The 22491-nt window shown below is 42.8% G+C and overlaps 1 protein-coding gene across 1 annotated transcript; it reads right to left on the bottom strand.

Annotated features, from left to right (window-relative positions):
- Nucleotides 1–2854: 2854 nt before the first annotated feature.
- crabp2a (cellular retinoic acid binding protein 2, a) lies at nucleotides 2855–17256 on the bottom strand. The gene is made up of 4 exons (XM_013139341.3): nucleotides 16826–17256; nucleotides 5927–6105; nucleotides 4463–4579; nucleotides 2855–3514 (listed from the first exon to the last, which is right to left on the bottom strand). The coding sequence occupies exons 1-4, from the start codon at nucleotides 16905–16907 to the stop codon at nucleotides 3464–3466; spliced, it is 429 nt and encodes a 142-aa protein (XP_012994795.1). The 5' UTR covers nucleotides 16908–17256; the 3' UTR covers nucleotides 2855–3463.
- Nucleotides 17257–22491: the final 5235 nt, after the last annotated feature.

Genomic DNA, 22491 nt, shown 5'->3' with positions numbered 1-22491 from the left:
TTTTATGTGCTCTGTGTACTGTACAGCGTGTGTTTTTATGTGCTCTGTGTACTGTACAATGCCTTCCTTTGCACTGCATTTGCCTTCATTGCACATCTACACATTCCACTTGTAATATAAGTATACTTAATACTTGTAAATACTTGTACATTTTCTGCCTTCTGTTTGCACTTCTGGTTGAATGCTAACTGCATTTTGTTGTACTGTACTTGCACTGTACTTGTACTGTATAATGACAATAAAGTTGAATCTAATCTACAGTGTGTGTTTTACGCTTTCTGTATGGTTGTGTTAGTGTTTGGCGGTAAGTGTGTAGAGCCTGTAGAATATGAGCATTTGGTCTGGTATGTGTCTGTATTTTTACGGGGGTCTGTTGCAAGTCAAGATGTAGAAGGGTAGAGACAGCTGCCTTTAAATGCCCCAGGGGCTAATAAACAGGCCGGGGGGGGGGGGGGGGGCAGTTATCTACCAGCCTCATTATCCAGGAGTCACAGACTAACCACACACAGCTGCACAGAGAGAGATTCAGATAGGGAAGGGGAGAGGGGGAGTCAGGTAGTGAAGGGGAGAGGGGGAGTCAGGTAGTGAAGGGGAGAGGGGGAGTCAGGTAGTGAAGGGGAGAGGGGGACTCAGGTAGTGAAGGGGAGAGGGGGACTCAGGTAGTGAAGGGGAGAGGGGGACTCAGGTAGTGAAGGGGAGGGGGACTCAGGTAGTGAAGGGGAGAGGGGGAGTCAGGTAGTGAAGGGGAGAGGGGGAGTCAGGTAGTGAAGGGGAGAGGGGGAGTCAGGTAGTGAAGGGGAGAGGGGGAGTCAGGTAGTGAAGGGGAGAGGGGGAGTCAGGTAGTGAAGGGGAGAGGGGGACTCAGGTAGTGAAGGGGAGAGGGGGACTCAGGTAGTGAAGGGGAGAGGGGGAGTCAGGTAGTGAAGGGGAGAGGGGGAGTCAGGTAGTGAAGGGGAGAGGGGGACTCAGGTAGTGAAGGGGAGAGGGGGAGTCAGGTAGTGAAGGGGAGAGGGGGAGTCAGGTAGTGAAGGGGAGAGGGGGACTCAGGTAGTGAAGGGGAGAGGGGGACTCAGGTAGTGAAGGGGAGAGGGGGACTCAGGTAGTGAAGGGGAGGGGGACTCAGGTAGTGAAGGGGAGAGGGGGAGTCAGGTAGTGAAGGGGAGAGGGGGAGTCAGGTAGTGAAGGGGAGAGGGGGACTCAGGTAGTGAAGGGGAGAGGGGGAGTCAGGTAGTGAAGGGGAGAGGGGGAGTCAGGTAGTGAAGGGGAGAGGGGGACTCAGGTAGTGAAGGGGAGAGGGGGACTCAGGTAGTGAAGAGGAGAGGGGGAGTCAGGTAGTGAAGGGGAGAGGGGGACTCAGGTAGTGAAGGGGAGAGGGACTCAGGTAGTGAAGGGGAGAGGGGGAGTCAGGTAGTGAAGGGGAGAGGGACTCAGGTAGTGAAGGGGAGAGGGACTCAGGTAGTGAAGGGGAGAGGGGGAGTCAGGTAGTGAAGGGGAGAGGGACTCAGGTAGTGAAGGGGAGAGGGGGACTCAGGTAGTGAAGGGGAGAGGGGGAGTCAGGTAGTGAAGGGGAGAGGGGGAGTCAGGTAGTGAAGGGGAGAGGGACTCAGGTAGTGAAGGGGAGAGGGACTCAGGTAGTGAAGGGGAGAGGGGGACTCAGGTAGTGAAGGGGAGAGGGGGAGTCAGGTAGTGAAGGGGAGAGGGGGAGTCAGGTAGTGAAGGGGAGAGGGACTCAGGTAGTGATGGGGAGAGGGGGACACAGGTAGTGAAGGGGAGAGGGGGAGTCAGGTAGTGAAGGGGAGAGGGACTCAGGTAGTGAAGGGGAGAGGGGGAGTCAGGTAGTGAAGGGGAGAGGGGGACTCAGGTAGTGAAGGGGAGAGGGGGACTCAGGTAGTGAAGGGGAGAGGGATAGTGTTACGGAAAGGGAGATAGAGATGGTGCTGTGTGTGTGTGTGTGTGGGTTTGTGTGTGCGCGCGCGTTTCTCCACATTTCTCAATTTTCAGGACCCGTCACCATCCTGCTCCTCATTAAAGCACATCTGCTGTCCATCAACTGTACCCTGTAATCCCAATGGCATTTCCTGCCTTCCTCTTTGCTCATTGGTCATTGGCCATTGACCCTCTTCTTTCCCAAGCTGCCCATTTATTGTTCCCAACAGACCAAGTCACCTGTCCATCATTTCTTTTAAAGGTATTGAACACATCATCAATCCTTTTCAAACTGTTGCCATTACAACAGGTGTGTTTGATTGATTTCAGTGATTAATTGGTAACATTAAAGGGCATGGATCTGTAGGTTTTAGGCTTTGTATCTGTATAGGCACATTGTGACTGCTTTCTAAAATAAATCTGATGGATCAGTTGGTTGTTACAACTGCTAACCCTGAGGACAGATGTAGGGAAACTTAAAAAGATCCTTTGATGAACTAGTCCAGCCCCAGAATCCTGGCAACATTTGGAGAATGAAATAAAATACAAACAGAAGGATGAATGAATCTTCTGGGGTCAATACGTAAGGCCAGGTTTGAAACTTGGCTCAGATCGGCTGAAGGATTTTAAGGGAGTGAACAGCGAGCAGCAAGAGATGAATGGAGAGAAAAGCAGAGGAGTGGTAATGAGCAGAAGAGAAGGAGGAGGAAGGCTGGAATAGAAAGGAACGACTGAGAAATGGAAAAAGGGAGAAGGAGAGAGATCGTCTTGAGGGGGAGGAGAGACAGACAAGTAATTCTAGTTGTAGACAGCTGAGACAAACTCTAAAATAAGATGTCTACTAATGTGTGTGTGTATGTGTGTGTGCGTGCGTGTGTGTGTGTGTGTGCGTGCGTGTGTGTGTGTGACCTGAGAAGTACCAACCACATGGAGTCAACATCATGCTTTATTGTCTTCCCATAGAAAGCCTAATTTCCTATGATCACATTTTATATAAAATGGACACAAAGTGAAAACCATGGCCATATTATGTTGGATTCTAGTATAATAAATAGAAAACATTTCAGACAGAAGCCATGTAAGAGAGAAGCAGAACAGACAGGAACTGACCTTAAAACTGGAAGAGCTCATTGATAGGTTTACATAACTACAAATAGAGTCAACACACAATACACACTCTTAGACCTATGGCACAGAATAGCACACACACACACACACACACACACACACACACATGAATGCACATACACGCATACGGAAAGATTCACAAAAAGGCATCACAAATACATTGGTTTACAACCGTGCTGAGCAACAGGACTGAAAGTTGTGAAGACTGACTGACTAAACTTTAACATGTGACCAATATAGATCAACTACACGAGGTTCAATCCCATGGTTTTGTGAAAGATACACTGGAGTAAAGTTAGGTACTACATAATTGTTTCGCCCCGCTCATTCTGGCCCAGGGTCGCGCAGTGAGCTGGTGGTAAACGGAGAATGACAGAGGGATGGAAGGATGGAAGGAGGGTCTTCTGTTTCACTCTCGTACGTAGACTCTGGTGCACACCACGTCATCAGCACTCATGGTCTGGAATGAGAAGAATTTATTCATGTTTTTGATAGATATTTTTATCCAAGACATGCACCAGTAGGTACTTAATATAGATATTCACAGCTAAAATAAACATGTCTGAGTCTACCATGTGAAGTGTCTATCGAGATGTGTCTCTTTTGTTGGAGAGGCGTTAAGGCTCTCCATATGGTTCTCATATATGCTTTGCAATTCTTTAACATGGAAATCACAAGAATTTGGATCCAAGCGTAATTTAATTAAAAAAAATCCAAATTAAAGACAGCCTTGTTGTGTAATGCATCAGATCTGATTAATGTACAAACATTGTGCAATGCATCGGATGCATATATGTTCATGGTCCTTGATAAACGAAAAACAAGGGAGTGAACCAGTCAGACTCTGGTTTGACTGGTTCATTTGTGTTCGTTCACATCCTTTTACAGAGTGCCAGTTTTCATTTTGAACTCCATGACTCTCCACACAATGCAACACATTATAATGATGAGTTGTACATTCCAGCAGGCCGACACTGTTATTCAGTATCATCTCTCTCTTCTGTTGCTTCCTGGTTCGTATTGATCTGAATGCAGTGGTTACCTTTTTAAATTACTATTATTAGATTACAATCTCAGGATTACCAGATTTTAGGTTACTATCTTTAGATTACTAAGCTTTATATATTTTTTAGGTGAATAAACTTTACATTAATAACTTTTGACTGCTTAGGTTACTTATTTTGGATTTGTATCTTTAAAATACTAGTTATGGTAAACTGTAGATGACTAAACCTTCCAGGCTAAAAAGTTGACATAAGTTAGCCCTACACAAGAAATTGTGTGTTTGGAATTAAGGTGACCCTCAAATATCCTGGGTTCAAACTTTATCAGTAGGCAGATAGTTATACAGTACAATGCTTCGAACTGTAGTTGATTGACTGGCCAGGTGGCCAGTAGGAAGACTTACCAGGATCAGCTCACCGTCATTGGTTATCTCCCGAGTCCAGGCAGTCTTAGGACCCTCCCCTTTCTGAAGAGTCTGCTCACAGCTGATTTTACTGTCTGTCTCCCACTTTGGAGAACTCTGACAGACAGACAGACAGACAGACAGGATGCAGTCAAACAGCCGTTGAAGAGGTGAAAGTCATGTTCAGGACAAATGGGTGGGTGGTCAACAGATGGATGGAGGAATCATTTGTTCGGAGCGAGAGAAAAAAAAGGGAGGTGACCTAGTGTGTATGCTATTGCATGGCCTCTGATGGAGGAAAGGAGAGGGGGAATAACTAGGAGGTGACAATGTGTGATGTGCTCATTGTTAGTAGAGAGACACCCTGGGTGTTTGTGTGTGTTTACTCTGGATACGGCCAGTCAGGGGCTGGCAGAGGGAGTTTTTCATGGAGACGGACAACTAAGCGAGAATGAAGAACAGAGGCCGGGGAGGGACAGAAGGATCCCTGGGGTTCCCATTGGTGGTCGGACCCCTGTCCGTCAGTATCTGCCATTCAAGCGGGGAGTGCTGCTTCAGTCATGTAAGCTGCAGGCCTGCCACGGCCATAAAACATGAACCTCAGTTTCCCTGTTCATTTCCCGTGTTTAACCCCAGGGCTCAGCAGGTCTTGTTGACATCCCCAAACCATAACTTTTAACTTAACCACTGAAAATCAATATGTGAAAATTTGTTTGTTTGCTTTTTCTATTGGCTTTGACTTATCGCAACAACTACACAGCAGATGCAGGTGTGTCAAAGGTAGCGACATGTCCTTTGGTTTCGGGCTTTGTTTGAATCCCTGCTGGTTATCCATGAACAAGCTTTTGATTCTGGAGATGCAGGAAGTTGGATATGAGTGGAAAGTGGTGGAGTTAGTAGAGTTAGATTGTTCCTAGGAGGCTCAGGGTGCGGCCTCATTTGGTATCAGTGAAAATATGGGAAATGCCAAATGAAATAAAATCTTAGGAACTTGAAGCTGTTAGTGGAACCATAGACCAAGCCAACACTGGCTCTTGTCCCAAGCTTCCTCTAGCAATCTATACTCTCAAGGCTTGGGTTTTCCCTCCCATTGTTTTAATTCAGATCATTTTAAGCATAATTAAATATTATTTTTGTTCAGTTGGCCAGATTAAACCTTCAGGTTCTAGGGTCAAACATGTGTTGAGGCTTTCATTAGGTAGATAGGATAAATATGTTTCGGGACACAGACATCCAGACCACTAAGGAGGTTATGTACCATGCAGTAGTGTGTGTGTGTGTGTGTGTGTGTGTGTGAACCGTGTAGTAGTGTGTGTGTGTGTGTACCATGCAGTACAGTGAGTGTATGAATGTGTACCGTGCAGTAGTATGTGTGTGTGTGTGTGTGTATGTGTACCGTGCAGTAGTGTGTGTGTGTGTGTGTATGTGTACCGTGCAGCAGTGTGTGTGTGTGTGTGTGTGTACCGTGCAGGGCCGTCCATCGACAGTGGCCTCGTTGAAGGACTCTCCCACAGTGAAGGTGACGTGGGTAGTTCTGACCGAGGTGGAGGTTCGTATGGACAGTGTCTCACCCTCCTGGGTGATCTCCACAGAGGGTTTGGAAGCTGCTGCCACTGCAATCTTACGCAGCATGACATTAACACCTGGGTGGAACACAGAGTCAGGGTTAATAACCAGAAACACTGAACACAGAGTCAGGGTTAATAACCAGAAACACTGAACACAGAGTCAGGGTTAATAACCAGAAACACTGAACACAGAGTCAGGGTTAATAACCAGAAACACTGAACACAGAGTCATGGTTAATAACCAGAAACACTGAACACAGAGTCAGGGTTAATAACCAGAAACACTGAACACAGAGTCAGGGTTAATAACCAGAAACACTGAACACAGAGTCATGGTTAATAACCAGAAACACTGAACACAGAGTCATGGTTAATAACCAGAAACACTGAACACAGAGTCAGGGTTAATAACCAGAAACACTGAACACAGAGTCAGGGTTAATAACCAGAAACACTGAACACAGAGTCAGGGTTAATAACCAGAAACACTGAACACAGAGTCAGGGTTAATAACCAGAAACACTGAACACAGAGTCAGGGTTAATAACCAGAAACACTGAACACAGAGTCATGGTTAATAACCAGAAACACTGAACACAGAGTCAGGGTTAATAACCAGAAACACTGAACACAGAGTCAGGGTTAATAACCAGAAACACTGAACACAGAGTCAGGGTTAGTAATGAAAAACACTGAACACAGAGTCAGGGTTAATAACCAGAAACAATGAACACAGAGTCAGGGTTAATAACCAGAAACACTGAACACAGAGTCAGGGTTAATAACCAGAAACACTGAACACAGAGTCAGGGTTAATAACCAGAAACACTGAACACAGAGTCAGGGTTAATAACCAGAAACACTGAACACAGAGTCAGGGTTAATAACCAGAAACACTGAACACAGAGTCAGGGTTAATAACCAGAAACACTGAACACAGAGTCAGGGTTAATAACCAGAAACACTGAACACAGAGTCAGGGTTAGTAATGAAAAACACTGAACACAGAGTCATGGTTAATAACCAGAAACACTGAACACAGAGTCAGGGTTAATAACCAGAAACACTGAACACAGAGTCAGGGTTAATAACCAGAAACACTGAACACAGAGTCAGGGTTAATAACCAGAAACACTGAACACAGAGTCAGGGTTAATAACCAGAAACACTGAACACAGAGTCAGGGTTAATAACCAGAAACACTGAACACAGAGTCAGGGTTAGTAATGAAAAACACTGAACACAGAGTCAGGGTTAATAACCAGAAACACTGAACACAGAGTCAGGGTTAATAACCAGAAACACTGAACACAGAGTCAAGGTTAGTAATGAAAAACACTGAACACAGAGTCAGGGTTAATAACCAGAAACATTGAACACAGAGTCAGGGTTAATAACCAGAAACACTGAACACAGAGTCAGGGTTAATAATGAAAAACACTGAACACAGAGTCAGGGTTTGTAATGAAAAACACTGAACACAAAGTCAGGGTTAATAACCAGAAACACTGAACACAGAGTCAGGGTTAGTAATGAAAAACACTGAACACAGAGTCATGGTTAATAACCAGAAACACTGAACACAGAGTCAGGGTTAGTAATGAAAAACATTGAACACAGAGTCAGGGTTAATCATGAGAAACACTGAACACAGAGTTAGGGTTAATAACCAGAACGAGAAACACTGAACAGAGTCAGGGTTAATAACCAGAAACACTGATGCACAGAAACAGCGTTAAAAATGAGAAACACAGAACACAGAAACATATTGTTGCACAGAGACAGTAAACTTTCCCAACAGAAACAGACATTATTTCAATTCTGAGAAAGTAGAAACAGGCAAAGAGACTTTATTGGCCTTCAATAAATCTAATACTATTCAGAGGTTTACAACATTGTCCAAGGGGAGTGCAAAATCTTTTTAACTCAAATCAGTTAACCCATAAATCTGATGCCATGTTTCTGATGGTGATGGAAAGGTTGGTGTAGTATGTAGATCTAATGTGTAAATGTAGTATGTAGATGTAATGTGTAAATGTAGTATGTAGATGTGTGTGTATATGTGTGTATAGATGTGGTGTGTATATGCATCATGTAGATGCATCATATAGATGTAGTATGTAGATGTAGCATGTCAATGTAGCATGTAGCTGTTGCATGTATATGTAATATGTAGATGTAGTGTGTAGATGGAGTGTGTAGATGTAGTGTGTAGATGGAGTATGTAGATGTAGCGTGTAGATGTAGTGTGTAGATGTAGCGTGTAGACGGAGTGTGTAGCTGTAGTGTGTAGATGTAGCGCATAGATGCAGTATGTAGATGTTGCGTGTAGATGTAGTACGTAGATGTAGCGTGTAGATGGAGTATGTAGATGTAGTATGTAGATGTAGTGTGTAGATGTAGTATGTAGATGCTGCGTGTATATGTAGTATGTAGATGTAGTATGTAGATGTTGCGTGTAGATGGAGTGTGTAGCTGTAGTGTGTAGATGTAGCGTGTATATGGATTGTGTAGATGTAGTATGTAGATGTAGTGTGTAGATGTAGTGTGTAGATGTAGTATGTAGATGTAGTATGTAGATGTAGTGTGTAGATGTAGTATGTAGATGTAGCGTGTAGATGGAGTGTGTAGATGGAGTGTGTCGATGGAGTGTCTAGATGGAATGTATAAATGTAGCATGTAGATGGAGTATGCAGATGTAGTGAGTATTTGTAATGTATAGATGGAGTGTGTAGATGTAGTGTGTAGATGGAGTGTGTAGATGGAATGTATAAATGTAGCATGTAGATGGAGTATGCAGATGTAGTGAGTATTTGTAATGTGTAGATGGAGTGTGTACTGTAGCTGGAGTGTGTAGATGGAGTTTTGTAGATGGAGTGTGTATCCGTGTGTGCTTTCCATGTACATACAAGTGATATGAAAATATCTACACATCCTTTTTGCAAATGCAACTTTTGTTGATGTAAAGACTGAATTCAACACATATTCTGTCAGACTCTCTTAAAAATACCCCTGGAATGGTCAAGTTAGAGGCCAGAACTCAATCCTAGAGGTAAATCTGTAGGCATCACTTGACTACAGATACAGTTTTGAGTGAGTTTTGCTATTTAACGTCTGCAGCAAGTAGAAGAAACAGAGTGAGTGAAGTTTGCTGTCTGGTACTCTGTCCAACATCAATGACATAACCAGAGCCAACGGAAACACTGAGCTCATAAGAAAAATGCCAGCACATCTGTACTCCACTAAGGAGAGAGAACATCTACTCTAAAATCACACACATCCACAGACACACACAGCCTCAGATTTCAGCTTCAACTGTTGCTCGTCACAATGCTGCATAGAGGCAATGGTATCTAACAACTGTCATATAGAGAGACAGAAGCCAACACACTCCCAACACATTGACCAAGTGTGCGAGTGTGTATACACATGTCTTCTTTTAAGTGGATGTATGTGTCCTTGTGAATACGTGTGTGCGTTTTGTTGTCTGTATGTGTGTGGTGTGTGTGTTGTGTGTGTGTATGTGTGTGGTGTATGTGCGGTTTGTGTGTGGTGTGTGTGTGTATGTGTGTGGTGTGTGTACGGTGTGTGTGTGTGTGTATGTGTGTGGTGTGTGTGGTGTGTGTGTGTGTGTGTGTGTGTATGTGTGTGGTGTGTGTGTGGTGTGTGGGTGTGTGTATGTGTGTGGTGTATGAGCGGTTTGTGTGTGTGTGTGTGTATGTGTGTGGTGTGTGTGCGGTGTGTCTGTGGTGTGTCTGTGGTGTGTGGTGTGTGTGGTGTGTGTGGTGTGCAGAGTGCAGAGAGAGGAGGGCATTATAGGAGACACCTCGGGGGACAGGGTAATCTGTTACATCTTCCTGTCAAGAAACAGAGGGGAGAGGGGCAGGGAGGAGATGGAGAGGAGATGGAGAGATGGAGAAGGGAGAAATATGGGACTAGAGAAAGATGAAATGAGATCAGAGGAAGAAGAACAGGAGAGTGGGGAAAAGAAAAAAGAAAGAAAAAGAGTGAAAGAGTGAAAGAGTGAAAGAGTGAAAGAGTGAAAGAGTGGCCAGAGATAGAGAAACTAGGTCATAGATGAGAGAGGGAGCAGAGAGGGGCAGTAGATATCTATGGGTATTAGTCTGTGTGTGAGGGCCTCTACGTGTGTGTGTGTGTGTGCGTGTGTGAGGGCCTTTACGTGTGTGTGTGTGTGTGTGTGTGTGCGTGTGTGAGGGCCTTTACGTGTGTGTGTGTGTGTGCGTGTGTGAGGGCCTTTACGTGTGTGTGTGTTCGTGTGTATGTTGTGAGGGCCTTTACGTGTGTGCGTGTGCTTGTGTGAAGGGCCTTTACGTGTGTGTGCGTGTGTGTGTGCGCGTGTGTGTGTGAGCGTGTGTGCGCAGCGAGTTGGATTTCACACTTCCCACCTCACATACATTCCCACCTGTCACTGAGGGTAAATATATACACATTCAGAAACACACAGTTACATACAGTATGCATCAACACTCCCTCTCTTTCTTACACACACACACACATACACCTATTAAAAATAGGAATAACAGTCAAAATTAAGTAAATTTGAAGACAGAATGTCAAATCATTCTTTAACCAACTAATCCAACGTTTACTATATTCTAGTTTATAGTTTTTGGAAAATATTATTAATTGACCCTCAGTAACCTTTGCAAAATGCCTGATTCACCAACATGTCTACAGTGGGGATCCACCAGTGGGTGTCAACCATTTGGGAAAGCTGGGTTGGCGACAGGACAGATACCCACCAGTGGGTGTCAACCATTTGGGAAAGCTGGGTTGGCGACAGGACAGACAGGGTAGCTGGCATTTTAAAGCACTACTGGCTGAAAACACAGAAAGAAAATGTTTCCAAATGGTTCTTCCACTGCCTCTGTGGAAAACCCTTCAAAGAACTGTTTTGTTTGGTAGAGAGGTTATAAAAAAGGCATTTTGATTCTTCATTTAGTGTACCAGAGCTATATTCTAAATTATTATTAAATGGCTTTTGGAATTATATAGGTTCTAGATAACAATTTTCTGGCTTTTTATGCTTTATTGATGGAGACAATGAGAAACAATTTTCTCATTTGTATGTATTTGTAAGGAAGATGTGTCCCTTTCAAAGACTTTCACAGCCGGTATTCACTAGCATTTTTAAGTGTTAGATTTCTAAGAAGATTCAGGAATAAATTATATAAACAACATAAAAAGTTACAAAATAAAGTATACAGAAAAGTGTTTAATAGCAAATGTAAATTTATCTCATATTACTCGACTACAGATAATAAACTTTACACCTTTTCTTGGACTTGCTGCACACATTACTGAAATGACTGTTTCAGTCATGGTATTGTCCTGGTTTAGGTTTTCTTACCCTGGCATTTATTCTGAATGCATGTTGCAGGTCAAAGAAAACAAATCATTTTGGATATCCTCATGACTGTATTCCAAAAGGAATGTGCAAGCCTGGTGTTTATTATCTGAAAGAAAAATATTTTAATTACAACATATTCTCTTAGGATTTTCATAATGAATGCCACAAGAAAATAAATTATATAAATTAGACACATTAGACAGTTGTGGGAGGTACTGGTAACCCAGGGAAAAATGCAATAAAGGCTTAAATCCCTGGAGCAAGGCTATTCATTTCAAGCCCTGGATGGCCACAACATGCTGGAATTTGAATTATTTGGTTCTTTAGAGACCCTAAAATTGTTTCCCTATGGCAGTGGGAAACGAGGATACTAGGACGCCTAGGGGTATTTGGTCTATTCAGAAGAGGTACCTCCTGAGTTGAAAGGTTTACTGGTAGATCAACATGAGGGGGGTCTTAGGGCAGGGTACAAGGATGGGAATCACTTCCCAATGGCATTGCTCTCAATAACCATATTTGGTTCCCACTTGCACCTTTATTTTTTCCAGTGCACTCCACACACTCACATCCCCACACCCCACACACTCACATCCCCACACCCCACACACTCACATCCTCACACCTCACACACTCACATCCCCACACCTCACACACTCACATCACCAGACTCCACACACCCACATCCCCACACACCACACACTCACATCCCCACACACCACACACTCACATTCCCACACACCACACATTCACATCCCTACACACCACACACTCACATCCCTACACACCACACACTCACATCCCTACACACCACACACTCACACAGACAGTCAGGGTCAGGGTCAAAGAGCAGAGGCCAGGAAGCATTTGGGACAGGGAAGGAGGAGCGGAGGAGGGGAAAGGAGGATAGGAAGGAGAGATGAAGGAGGAGTGATGACAGGTTGCGCCCAGCTGCGATTTGGCCTTTAATGAAACCCAAAGGATCATGGGTTCATTCCTCTCCGTCAGTCATGCCTATAAAGGGGCACATTAGATAACTATTGTTTGTATTTCCAACCAGACCTCACAAATTACTACCAATGTGTGTCTTTGGGTGAATAAATGTCTATGGGTGAAGTGGTGATAAAAAAATTAATATATGCTTATGTTTTGTCATTTTTAACTCAACAGTGTCTAAACATTGAGGCATTTTACCTCAGCCAAATCTAAATGTTATAATACCGTAACCAGAGAAGCAGGGTGATTCGAGTCCTTAATGGTTGACTTCAGGTATTAATGCAAAGTGATTTAGTCAAGGTTTACAATAGGGTTCCAAGTGATTTAGTCAAGGTTTACAATAGGGTTCCAAGTGATTTAGTCAAGGTTTACAATAGGGTTCCAAGTGATTTAGTCAAGGTTTACAATAGGGTTCCAAGTGATTTAGTCAAGGTTTACAATAGGTTTACAAGTGATTTAGTCAAGGTTTACAATAGGGTTCCAAGTGATTTAGTCAAGGTTTACAATAGGTTTACAAGTGATTTAGTCAAGGTTTACAATAGGTTTACAAGTGATTTAGTCAAGGTTTACAATAGGTTTACAAGTGATTTAGTCAAGGTTTACAATAGGTTTACAAGTGATTTAGTCAAGGTTTACAATAGATTTACAAGTGATTTAGAATATAACGCATTATATCACCTACTCAAAATAAAGCATTTAAACAAAGTTTATTAAATATTTTATAATTATTGATTAATCATTATTCCAACACGTGTAAATGTTAGTAACCTAGTCATTCACACAATTATCAATTACTTTTGAAGTAATTAATAATCATTCATATGGCCATTCATATTTTTTTTTATAAAAGGTACTTAGAAGGCATATACTAATAGTACTTGTTTTTGTGTGACCTCATATAAAATACTCCATTCATGTTTCGAGTGTCCAGTGTCATATCTCACAAATTGGTAGACATTCCAAGAATATTTTATGTCCACCACTGTCTCAAATTCCACCCTAGAATATCCAAATGAACATAAAGTGCACAGTACATGGAATGTTTAAGACTTTTTGCAATAACATGCTAAAAATGTTATTGCAAAATTGTCACACTGTCGTAATAGTGTGATGTGACACTGAATGCTAACAGAAGTCTTTCTAGGTAGTGACTTCCCTTCCAGAAGTGTGGATTACAGTTCATCTCTCTCAAATCTAGATTAACCCAGAACTAGAATTTGGTCAATTTGGCACTTTGTGGTGATCACCCTAATAAAGCCCATGCACTATTCTCTGGTTATTTTCTTACATAAGTAAATCTATCTAGGATCAGTCCATATACAACTTACAAGGTTACACGATAGGGAAATGCATACCTGAATAAATCATTTTGCTCAACTACCCAATTACATTTTAAAAGTTACAAGCTTTAAAAACCTATTTTGTTAAGACTGCCTTAACAGAATGTGTCACTCTAATTAAACATTTTGATTTGCACGCACATCAACCCAATTTGCAATTTTCTATACTTACAGATGGTTTTGAGTGTCACTGCAACAGAAAATTTATATTTTTCTATTGTCAGCAAACAGACCTACGTAAATCAGGAGTGAAGGTCAGATCATCAGCTCACATAATTATATGAAACAGTAGGTGCCTCAAAAACAATGTGTTAAAAAAGAGCATTGGAAGGATTTAAAGGATATAAATGTAATATTTCTACCTTAACCACATATCTATAGAATTAAAGAAATACAAATCCACTTGGTCAGGCCAGCTGTAATGGATATGGTGCCTTCTCTCTTTTAGCATAGTTCACATTTTCAAGGCTGACTAGTTTGCGAGGTTGAAATCATTAAGAAACCTTTAAATTGTAACTCATCCTAAAATTCTTGCAACAGTAGTTTCCTAACTTTGCATCTTGTGTGCTCATGGACATGTTCTCTAATGTTTTGAGAGCTTAATGTGCATCAATCACTGCTGGAATGTCATCCAATGGCATGAGGATTTCTTTTTTAAGAATTACACTTGTCAGAATAGATCATTAATGTTTTGGTGTTCAATGTTTCTGAGTGTAATAAATCACTCTGCTTTTCTTTTTTACGTAACTCCTAGATTGTCTTTTTTTTTCTTCCTGTACTTCCTTTGGATATTCACATGCAAGTTGGATGTATATGTCCAATCCTGACTGAACAGATCTCCTCAGATGAATGATTATTGGTCTAATAAAATCTGATCAAATTGTTGTTTGATTTTTTTTGTTTATTTTACAAAATACCGCCAAACAGTAAGCTGGCAGAAACTGGTACATCACAGGCAGAAACGTCAAAGTCCACAAATGAATTATCGACAAAAATCTTGTCACTTCGCAAACTTTGTCATAGCAGTATACACTTGCAGAGTAAACTTTGGAGTTGCATTGTGGAGTGCGCTTTGGAGAAAATAGTGACCTATTTTCAAGGCATGTATTGACATACCATGTTCCTAGACAAACATCTAACATTTGTCCCTCTAGAGAGTATAGCCAAATATGTCTGTTCCTTACTAAAACTGTCCTGCTTGCCTGCCTACTGGAGTGTGTGTGTGTACATGTTCAGGTAAGTCCAGGTTAAACCATTAAACCTGCTCAATCTGTCCTCTCCTCCTCTCGGTTAGCCCCAACTACATTCCTTACATTCAGTTCCTCCTCTTCATGGGTACAACTCCCCCTCATGCTCACACACACGATGTCACACACATATGCACATAGTGTGTACTCATGCATGCGCATACACATGTCTATTCACACATACACACATGCACCTAAACACACAGCACACACACACACCATCTCCCAGACCTGCACTTTTCGGGTCCCTCTGATCAGTCATCCCTTTCTCTCTGTTCCATTCCTCCAGGTCTGACTCTCTTATTTTCTTTTCTTTAACCTTGTTTTGTTATTTTTCTATTAATGTCCTCTATCCCCCACCTCCTTTCCCTGCACACACCTAACATAAAATCACTGTCTCATGTCAGGGATTAACATCAATGTTAACTGAAAGAGATAGACATCCAAATGTGAAGGGAAACCAAAAGGCTTTATTTAAAGTATAGGAATGAACGATACTGGGAAGATTAGCACAGCCTCTGCAAGGGGATCTGATCGGGTTAAAGTCATATTTCACCCACTTCTGAAATAGAATGAGTCTCCTTCTGAAAATTAATTACTATGTTTACCAGAGAGTTGTAAGACATCCTCTCCCTCACACACACACACACACACACCACGCATGGGTAATGATGAGTAAAGAGGGAGAGCAGATGCATGGCCCATCGGTCACACCCGGAAACTGGAATGCGTGCGCCCTGCCGGTGATGTGCCGCCGACTCCGGTTATTCCGGCAGGAACAATGGTGGCATTTAGAACTACGATAGTTCACTAACCACAGACACACACCTCGTGCACGAAGGAGGCTCTCTCCTGGTCTGAGTCTTCAGTTTGTGCTTACTGCTTATGTGTTCATATGCATTTGTTGTATTTTAATAAAATCTGAACATTTGCAACTAGCCTAATAGTAGACACACAACCTACTAGCGAAATGAACTGCCGTTGTATTTTTATTCCATGCAAACTGCTGCAGGTGCTGACAGGCCAGATTAAAAAGACAGTGAAACTCTCCAGGTTTCTGGACTTTGAGTAGGCTATAGGCCAAACGCCCTGCGTCGTAGAACGTCATAACGGACTACTTCTCTTAGAGGCGTTTATCTCTACCAATCCCAAACACACAACCACACACTCTCACCGTCGCACGCAATTATGTTATTTTTCTTTGCGCAGTGACACCGACAGATGTGCCGCCGTTTGTCTCTATTGTGTCTCGCGGAGTGGGGCGTTGAAAGGGGAGGGGGAGGAGAAGTGAGGGGTGAGCCTGGCTGGGGGGCACGCATCGAGTTTTGGGTTCGCCAGAATGACAAAGACCCCCCACGCACAGAGTGAACCTCTCTCTGTCTGATTAATAAGACTGCAAGCATGAAGCGCGCGCGCGTGTGTATGTGTGTGTCAGGGGCTGTCTGCGAAGGTGCGTGCAGCGTGCGTTTGTGCGTGTGTTGGTCAGAGACTAAGATAAAATAGATAGATAGATAGATAGATAGATAGATAGATAGATAGATAGATAGATAGATAGATAGATAGATAGATAGATAGATAGATAGATAGATAGATAGATAGATAGATCGACTGAGAAAGAGAGATTAAGATATACAGATGATATAGAGATTATATAGGCCTACTTTTTGGATTTACATTGTAATCGATTTCAGATAGCTATATTTAATCACAAATAAGCAACATAATAGCTGATATAGGCTAATATGGCTATAATAATGTAATAATAGTGTAATAAGTCCAAATCATCACTTTTTAGGCATGTTACAAGCACCAGCACCAGCACAACCACCGTCATTATCACTCACCCAGTGCTTTGAGAAGTTCCTCGAAGTTCTCCGAGCTCTTCATCTTCCAGGTACCAGCGAAGTCGGGGATCTTGCGCTCCATGGTTTAGAGTTGGAGTGTGGCTGGATGGAACTTGACTACTTGTTAAAAAAAACGATTGTCGCTTCTGCGTTTGAATCTGTGCGGGTTATGTATGTGGTCCTCTCCCTAACCGGTTAATTGCTGATCTGGATTGGATTTAGAGATTCCAGTCCCGTTAGTTTTGCACCCTCAGCAGGTTGTGTGACCCTCTGTCTCTCAACTGTTTGACTCTCTAATCCAACCCTCTCGCTCTCTCTCTCTCTCGTTCTTTCTCTCTCTCTCTCTCACTCTCTCGCTCTCTCACTCTGATCCTTCTCTCTTCTATTCGTCAGTGCACGTTATGAGCGGTTGCGCTATGAATGGATAGAAGGGAATACGAGCCACTTTGACCGCCTACAAACACCATCATTTCAGACACGCCCACTAAGCCCTCCGACCCACGTCTGTCATTTCCAGGAACCAACGGGAGTCCGAGTATGGTTCCTACGACCGCTACAAACACGCCCCCGAGAGAACATGTGCGTTCCAGACCGCACACCTGACACTCCTCTTTATCCCAAACACCTCTAGGTGCCAAAGGGGTGACCGCGCCCTAGACACATGAGCACAGGGTGCCATTTTTTTATGAGTTGCAGAATAATATTTATAATATAATATTCTGCAACGTTTTTCTTAGTTTGAAAAATGCAGTGTTGAATCTTGCTGGTTGAACTCAGGTACTAGTTGGTGGGTCCTGGGTGGGGTGAGGTGGAGAGTAGTTACGTTCTTGGATGTGATGGAGGGCAAGCGACTGGGTAGAATATCAATAATGTTATCCCCAGTTCACCTCACTACCCCTCACTTCTTTCTCACTCCGTCTCTTTTCGCTGTCATAAAAATAAAAGCAGTAATGTGATATAGCCCCTGCCACCCGCTGGCTATACGTTTTACTGAGATTCCCAATCTAACTCCTTGCGCACTAACTTAAACTAATTAAACAGAAACCCAGGGGGAGCGTAATGTCCACTATTATTCTCTGATTGTCTTTTTCTTCAGTGTTTTTGTATTGATTAACTATAAGCAGTCTTTCTTCGGTGATCAAAACACGTTTACCATTGAATTGAAATATCGAGCAGATGTGGAGAGAAGAGTAGGGTGGCCTGGCAGTGCCTTTGGTTTAACCACCCGCTGTTCGGACGGAAGAAAGGGGTGAGCGGGAGGAGAAAATGAGGGAGGGGGGTATTCGGAACAGAGTGCGGGCAGGGCTCGGGCTGGGACGGGGGCCGCGGGGTCGGACGTAGGTTCCTAATAAAGACACTCACAGACACGCGAATACACGCACACACACACACACACACACACACACACACACACACACACACACACACACACACACACACACACAAAGCTGTATGATGGATGACTGCAGGACAAAGACGATGTTAACTATTGACTCTTGATGGATGATCCCATCCGCTACACTGCACGCTGGATTAGTCCAGAAGGTGAGGGACAAACCCGGTACCACATGCACTAACTGCCAGATAGCATGTCCATATCCGTCTGAGAGCGACCGTTTGGCTTGGCGCACAGTAAATACCATAGCGATGTCCTAATACAATATACCTATATAACGAAACTAGGTGACACTTCATTCCAGTCGGATCGTTAGGCCTGCGCGTCCGAGGCTATAGCCCCGGGTCTTTTGTAAATAGCCCCGGATCACAAATGGACCATAAATAATAATAATAAAAAATAGCCGCTGATCTGTTCAACTATAATTCCGATCGCGCATTATGACAACGTATACGTGTAGGTGTACATAGAAATTTTCGGCGTGTGCATTCAAAACTCTGTAGGGTAGACCTGGGATAGTTGTAAAATGTTGGACATTTCTGTCTGTATCTTTAAGCCCTTTTAAGCCAGTGCATTCAAAATTGTATACAAACTAGTCACATGTAAGATGGCGTAGCTGTTATATCTGTAACACAAACAAAATATGTGTGGTTTAGTCTCAAACACAAGGAGTGAAATGTGGAGTGTAACATACGCTGGGGTGAAATGTAACATTATGATATACCCTGAGGTGAGAATATGACAAAAAGAAATTATGACAAAAAATAATATTGAAATGTTTTTATTTCAAAACTTTAAATTCATTTTTAACATAATTAGTGTGTGTGTGTGTGTATGTGTGAAGTATGTTTGTTACTGTCAGTCATAGTTGTGAGACATTTAAACATAATACATTTGAACAAAATGAGCATTTCTGAATATTAGTTTGTGTTTGTGCTTGTTTGTTACCATCAGTCTAGGCATACTGAAATTCAAAGAAAACATATATAGGGCTACATTTCTTTTTGCATATAGTAGGTTGTAACATTTTAATTGTTGTTACACCTAACCCAGACTCCTAGTCATGAACAAGCTTACCTTACAGCTAACAGGTAAAACATTATCACTAACAACTTGCATGAAAGATATCTAGAAAGACACACAATAAACATGATTTAAGTTTGATGAATTTTATAACATAGCTGGCAATACCATTTTTCCTTTTAAAAATGGTTGTGTGAAATAAGGATTAAATTGAGCATGTTCAGAGTGAATCAGATGATTCGTAACTTGTTCCTGAATAGAGAAATTGGAAGTGTTACAACTAACCAGTGTTACAACCATCCCCGGTCTCCCCTACTTTCTGTCCAGGGTGGGGCGGGAGGGTGATCCTAGCGACTCCTCTGCTTCATTCTAAGGGGTCCGATATTAGATAGCTGCAATAACACATTGGTCCAGCGTACAAAACATGGAACTTAACTGTGGACTGTGTTAACAGATGTGTAGCAAATTCTTGTAAATGTGCTTGTAAAACTGCTTCAGTAACAAAAATGTTGCACTCTCTTGAAAGACTCACAATGTCCAAGATTAGAAAGTAGGATTCTCAATATACACTCTAATTACTTCTCGTGAATGCATATTCTTCAAAATCTTCATTAAATTAAATTTGGCCTCAAAATGTGTATAATTTGATCTTAGTGGGGTGACAAATCTAATATACAGTGTGTCAAGCTCAGTGACTGATGTTATTATATCTGACAACCTGAAACTCCTTGCCACCCAATCATGTGGATAAACCCACTTGTACTGCTTTGTCCTCCTCAGTTCTTTCATCTCTCCCATCTCCTTCTTCCTTCTATCCCCCAGTTTTCCTCTTACACCCTACAATTTTCCATGTCCTACATCTCTCATTGTGTCCTTTCCTCCCATTTGGCCATCCCCTCCTGTTCGTCACTGAAATGAGCTTCGGGCAGCTGAACGAAAATTTTGAAAAACAAATCTTCAGCATTACCCAGAATCCTTCAAATACTTATTTTTTATGTTCTCTTTCTCCCCACCTGCCTCAAAAGCCACCTTCTATCATTCAAAATTCCAGGCTTGTTCCACTCATCACAGGAAACTTTTTTCCACCTTCTCCTCACTCCTGAAACCTCCACCTCCTCCCTCTTAAGTTTAACCTTGACAAGACTGAGCTGCTCTTCTTTCGCGGGAAGGCCAGTCTGCATCATGATTGACAACTGCACAGTGATCCCCTCCCAGAGTGCAAAGAGCATTGGCTTGATGCTGCTAATATCAAGGCAATGACTCGCTCCTGCTGATTCATGGTCTACAACATTCGTAGAATATAACCTTACATCATTCAGGAAGCAGCACAGGTACCTGTCCAGACACATGTCATCTCACATCTGAATTGCTGCAACTCACTCTTGGTGGGGCTCCCGGCTTGTGCAACCAACCCCCTGCAACTCATTCAGAATACAGTGGCCTGCCTGGTTTTCCAACTTCCTAATTTCTCCCACATCTCCCCACTTCTTTGCACTCTACACTGGCTTCCGGTTGAAGCTTAAATTCGCTTCGAGGCTATAGTTCTTGCGTATGGTTCAACAAGAGGAGCTTCTCCCCCCTGCCTTCAGGCAATGCTCGAACCCAAAATCCCTACCCGGGCTCTTTGTTCAGTGACCTCTTGAGGCAGTTCTTGATCCACGCAGTCACACAGATTTTGCTGAAGCTCAAAATTTTTCATGCATTTCAAGCAGTTGGACCTGGGAACTTTGCTGTGTAGTGTCAATGAGATGTTGGTTTGTCAGTTGGCCAACACTAGATTTTTTGTTATGGAGGCTGAGATATGGTGCTTATATGGGTGCTTGCATTTTAAAACTGAAACTTTCGTAACACAAATCTGTTGTTTGACCTCTGTGTAATTATACAGCAATGACCCGTTAAGTCTTACCCTATATTGTAATTGAATACACTTTAAATGTAAGGGCAATGTGTCGTAGAACCACAACCCAATGCCTGGAATAGAATTGCAGCCTCTGAAGTGAACAATGTGTTTCAGCTCTGAGAATGACGGCTGGAGATGGGCAACTCTGGACTCAACACCACACATATCAGACGCCTCAACGCACACACATGCATCACACGCGCGCACACACATCACACGCACATACACCACACACATCACACACACAAGCACACACACTGCAACATGTCCACACAAGTTCCTCCTCTTGTCCAACAACAGATGTGAGTCTCTTATCAGCTCTCTAATTTGTCTTTCTACCTCCTCTCTTCTTTTTCTATATTTTCCTACCTTTTTGTCTGCCATTTCACTCACAACTTTCTCACATTGTGCAAGTTGCATGTTACACCAATTCTTTGTGTGATAGACACTATTCTACTCATAATCAACAAGGTACACCATATTATGATCAATATTAACTTTATAATAATTGATAATAGCATTTTCTCTCAAAAAGATGACTTTCACAGAAGTGTGAATAGTTTGAAAGCATAGTATTATTATTCTGGGTGGTCAAATGAATTCATGCCACATGAATGCAATAAGTGACAGGACATAAGCTGTGAGGACTGCCTGGTATTCTGTTCTATGTTGGCCTAGTTAACCTACAGAGGTGGGGCACGCATAACTCAACCCAAGCTTAACCAGCACATGGTAGGAGAGGGTTGGAACTTAGCACCAGTTGGCACAAATGCAAGATCAGCTAGGACCTTGGGGATGTAAATCTTAACATTTAACAGTTTAACAAGAGGAGAGATGGGGGTGATGGGGAGCAGGGAAAAAACAGAACTTCTATCCGTGTGTCGCATATCTGCCATGGAAGGACTGATTGATAAAGCCGTGCCAGAGTGTGTGGTGGAACACCAGGACGTGATGACATAGCAGCCCGCGGCATCTGCACTAAACCGTGCACTCCTCTCAACCTTCCGCTCCTTCAACCTCCTCCTCCCCCCCACCCTGCTTCTCCTTTCCCTCCCTCCCTCCCTCCCTCTGTCTCTTTTCCTTTCATTCTTTTATGCTAGTGTGACACATTCCTCAAGCATGTTGAGGAGACAAAGGAAAAGAGAGAAGACAGGTGAAAAGGGGTGAAAGGGACCAGGGAGGCAGTGCAGCAGGGACCAGAGAACAGGTCATTTGTTAGCTCATTGTTCTCCTGGAGAAACGCAATGTAGCTTGAGTCAGCAGAGACAGATCAAAGACAGACAGTGACAGAGATAGAGAGGTAGAGAGAGAAAGAAACCGAGATGAGCACAAGGATGGCGACAGACG

The sequence above is a fragment of the Esox lucius genome, chromosome 20 (assembly GCF_011004845.1).
Source record: "Esox lucius isolate fEsoLuc1 chromosome 20, fEsoLuc1.pri, whole genome shotgun sequence".
NCBI classification, from domain to species: domain Eukaryota; kingdom Metazoa; phylum Chordata; class Actinopteri; order Esociformes; family Esocidae; genus Esox; species Esox lucius.
This window is presented reverse-complemented; position numbering and strand designations above follow the sequence as displayed.

Excerpts from the sequence above, each read along its gene's own strand:
- crabp2a (XM_013139341.3), bottom strand. The coding sequence starts at position 16,907 with ATGGAGCGCAAGATCCCCGACTTCGCTGGTACCTGGAAGATGAAGAGC. Across the intron at positions 4,580-5,926 it reads TCGATGGACGGCCCTGCACG|AGTTCTCCAAAGTGGGAGAC; the intron begins GTACACACACAC and ends TCTGTCTGTCAG. Across the intron at positions 3,515-4,462 it reads ATGACGGTGAGCTGATCCTG|ACCATGAGTGCTGATGACGT; the intron begins GTAAGTCTTCCT and ends TTCTCATTCCAG.